Source organism: Acyrthosiphon pisum, chromosome A1 (genome assembly GCF_005508785.2).
Source record: "Acyrthosiphon pisum isolate AL4f chromosome A1, pea_aphid_22Mar2018_4r6ur, whole genome shotgun sequence".
Lineage (NCBI taxonomy): Eukaryota > Metazoa > Arthropoda > Insecta > Hemiptera > Aphididae > Acyrthosiphon > Acyrthosiphon pisum.
In genome coordinates, this window is record NC_042494.1 from 28,019,681 (window position 1) to 28,022,582 (window position 2,902).

A 2,902-nucleotide genomic window follows, 5' to 3' on the forward strand; every position below is an offset into this window, starting at 1 on the left:
AGTGATATAGAAGGGGAGGAGGAACATCAAATAATGGTTCACCAAAAAATTGGCCATCTTCTGGTATCTATTCGATAGATATTTTAAAGTATTCGTTAAAACTATAGCACCTGCAGGTGAATGCAAGAATACTTTTTTTATTTGTTATAACGTGGTCTAAAAATAATAAAAATGCCAATCCCTCTTTAAAAAAATTGAGCACATCACTATGATATCATCACCAGGGAGGAACCGAAGGGGAACATGGGGGGTGTTACCACCCCCCCCCCCCCCCAACCCCACTCGGCAATATTTGATTTTCATTCGGTGAAATGGAATTTATTTTCACCTGAAATAAACCAATTTAAGCGATGCGGGAATACGGCCTCAGATCAAAAATATTATGCATATCTCGTTTCACTCCGAATCTAATAGTTTTTATTAAATTGAATGGCATTTTTTAATAATTAGATTAAAACCATTGGTAAAGAATTAGGTACCTACATTTTATGCAAATATAATTTTTAAGATTATTTTACATTTATATAGGTTATGATAGAAGAGAACGATTCTTATACCTAATGTAGATAATGATTTGGCAATAACAATAATACGTGATGAATTATAATTATTACCTATTTCATATGTTTGTGGCGTTATTACTTATTTAATTCTGTTATAAATTAAAAATACATAATAAGTTACTAAGTTAGGTATTTCTAAATTTCAACTTTAAATTTAATTTAAACTAAAGATTGAAACATAAGGTAATAAAGAAATTATAAATTTATAGCATGTAACTAAAAATAACTCAATAGTTAACAAAAATTTTGAATTTCTAATTCTAGTCGGCAATTTTGAAGATTACCCCCCCCCCACCCCCCAAATGATTTTTTTTTTTTGAGATCGTCCCTGATCATCACCACTGACGTATACATTACCTTTGGCAATGTCTTGGGCGGTCTCAGGTGGATGCCGCCGACATGGATGACGGACGGCAGGACGGGGTTGGGCGGTTCGCTGACGTAATGGCCGTTGACGAACACCAGCGACGGCATGACGGGTGGTACCGTATCGTACTCCCTGGGCTCGGTGTACTTGAGCACCCTGTCCACGTATTCTACAGCGACGTTACTGTACGCGAACAGCGCCGAGTTGCTCAGCCTCTGCGCGAAAGTCTTGGGAACCCCGTGACCGGCCACCAGGTGTGACTCGGCCGCGGGGTTGGCCGCGTGGCCGGTGAACGCGCGTTCCATCAACCCGACGGCCGGCAGCGCCGTGACGAAAACAAGCGGCACGCCCAGCTGAACGGCCACGTAAGACACGCAATCCGACAAGAACGGTTCGATGATGACGACGTCAAAAGGCGGGCGGCCGTCCCGGTGCGGCCGCAGCGAGTCCCTCATCGCCGGGTGGCCGTAGATCTTGTCACACGTGTCCCGGCTTAGTCGCACCCACTGGAACGCGTTGCCGACGGGCGTGCGCCACTTTTGCATGACGTCCAGCACCTGGCCGTCCCGGGCGGCCAATAGTTCCCGGGACAGGTCCACCTCAGTGTAGTTGTCCCGCGGTCGGTGGCCGTCCGCCGACGGAAACGGCGTAAATGTGGTGACCTCGTGACCGTTGTCGACAAGCGCCCGCAGCACGCCGCTCATGAAGTTCCAGTGACTTATGCCGGCCATCGTCTCCACGGCCAATATCCTCGCGGCGTCCGTAGCGCACGTCAACGCTGCCACTAGCACGACGACCGCCGACAGCCTGGACGACGGTGGTGACCACCGCATCTCGTCGCAGTGGCGTGGCCCAGGAAGTAATAGAGGGGCGGCCGCCTCTGAATATGTCTTAAGGGTCAGTCGGTGGGTGGTTGGGTGGTTGATTATTTAGTATTAAGTAGTACTTTATTGTTTACTCCAACGTGGGTTATTAAGAATATTATGACGGTAGCGATGCCTTTACCGGGGTTTGCCGGGTGGGTGGAACATTAGACTTGCCTCTGAACAATAATATTATGAAGCCACCATGATGTCGTTGATGTATAATATTAGTTATTGTTCTTCGGTTGGTACAAAAGCGTGACGCACCTGTCTGTTTCGTGTTTCGATTATCGCAACACAAATATGAACGAATGCGCGTTTTTCGCAACGGACGACGACGACGACGGCCCGACGATATCTAACGTATAGGTCGATTAATGCTCGTAGCCAGTAGCGTTAATCGACTTAAACTCACCGAGTTCTGACCGGTATTGGTAGTTGGTACATGATATTGGTACCTATATAATATTATATTATGCGCCTAGTTTACACGTGCCGAGTTATCGGCCGAGAAGTGAACTCTGCCGAGCACTGCTCTATCCCGCGTGAGCTAAATCCAGTAATCGGACTAGTTGAAATGAACTATAGCGAGGGAATAGAAATTATTTCTATTCGCTGAGCCGAGTGACTACCCCCTCTCCTCCTCCGCCCGCCGGCTGTACTGCACTCGGCATGTCTTACCGCCAACCGAGTGTCATGTAGCCGACAAGTAGACAATATACCTTGGTAGTGGGAGTAGCCACTCGGCCTAGTAAATAAAAAGCTGATGTAGATGCTGACTCTGTAAATTTTAGTGAGTACTATATTTAGTACTATTTAGTACTATATACAAAACGAGTTTCAAGGTCGAGTGATCGTCACGTGTAAATGCCCCCCCCCCCCCCCCCAATAGGCTTTAGTGCTTAAAGTCAATAATTTAATGAACCGGCGAATGTGTGTGTATTTGTGCAATAACATTTAATTTTGAAAATTACATAACCGGTGTGACGCTGTGTGTAGGTAATCGTATACGCTGAGTGCGATCATTGACGTGTCATTATGATTGTAACATTTTAATTTTACAACACGGACGCTGATATAATATTACGTAATATTAGTTGGTAGTTGGT

At 45.6% G+C, this 2,902-nt stretch overlaps 1 protein-coding gene across 1 annotated transcript in view; it reads right to left on the reverse strand.

Annotated features, from left to right (window-relative positions):
• The window catches only part of LOC100160324 (UDP-glucuronosyltransferase 2C1-like), a 7,417-nt gene extending 4,992 nt beyond the window's left edge, over positions 1–2,425 (reverse strand). Inside the window, exon 1 of the mRNA XM_001949431.5 lies at positions 921–2,425. Within this exon, the coding sequence (XP_001949466.2) occupies positions 921–1,763 (843 nt within the window). The 5' untranslated portion in view covers positions 1,764–2,425. The remainder of the gene's footprint in view (positions 1–920) is intronic.
• Between the last annotated feature and the right edge of the window lie 477 nt (positions 2,426–2,902).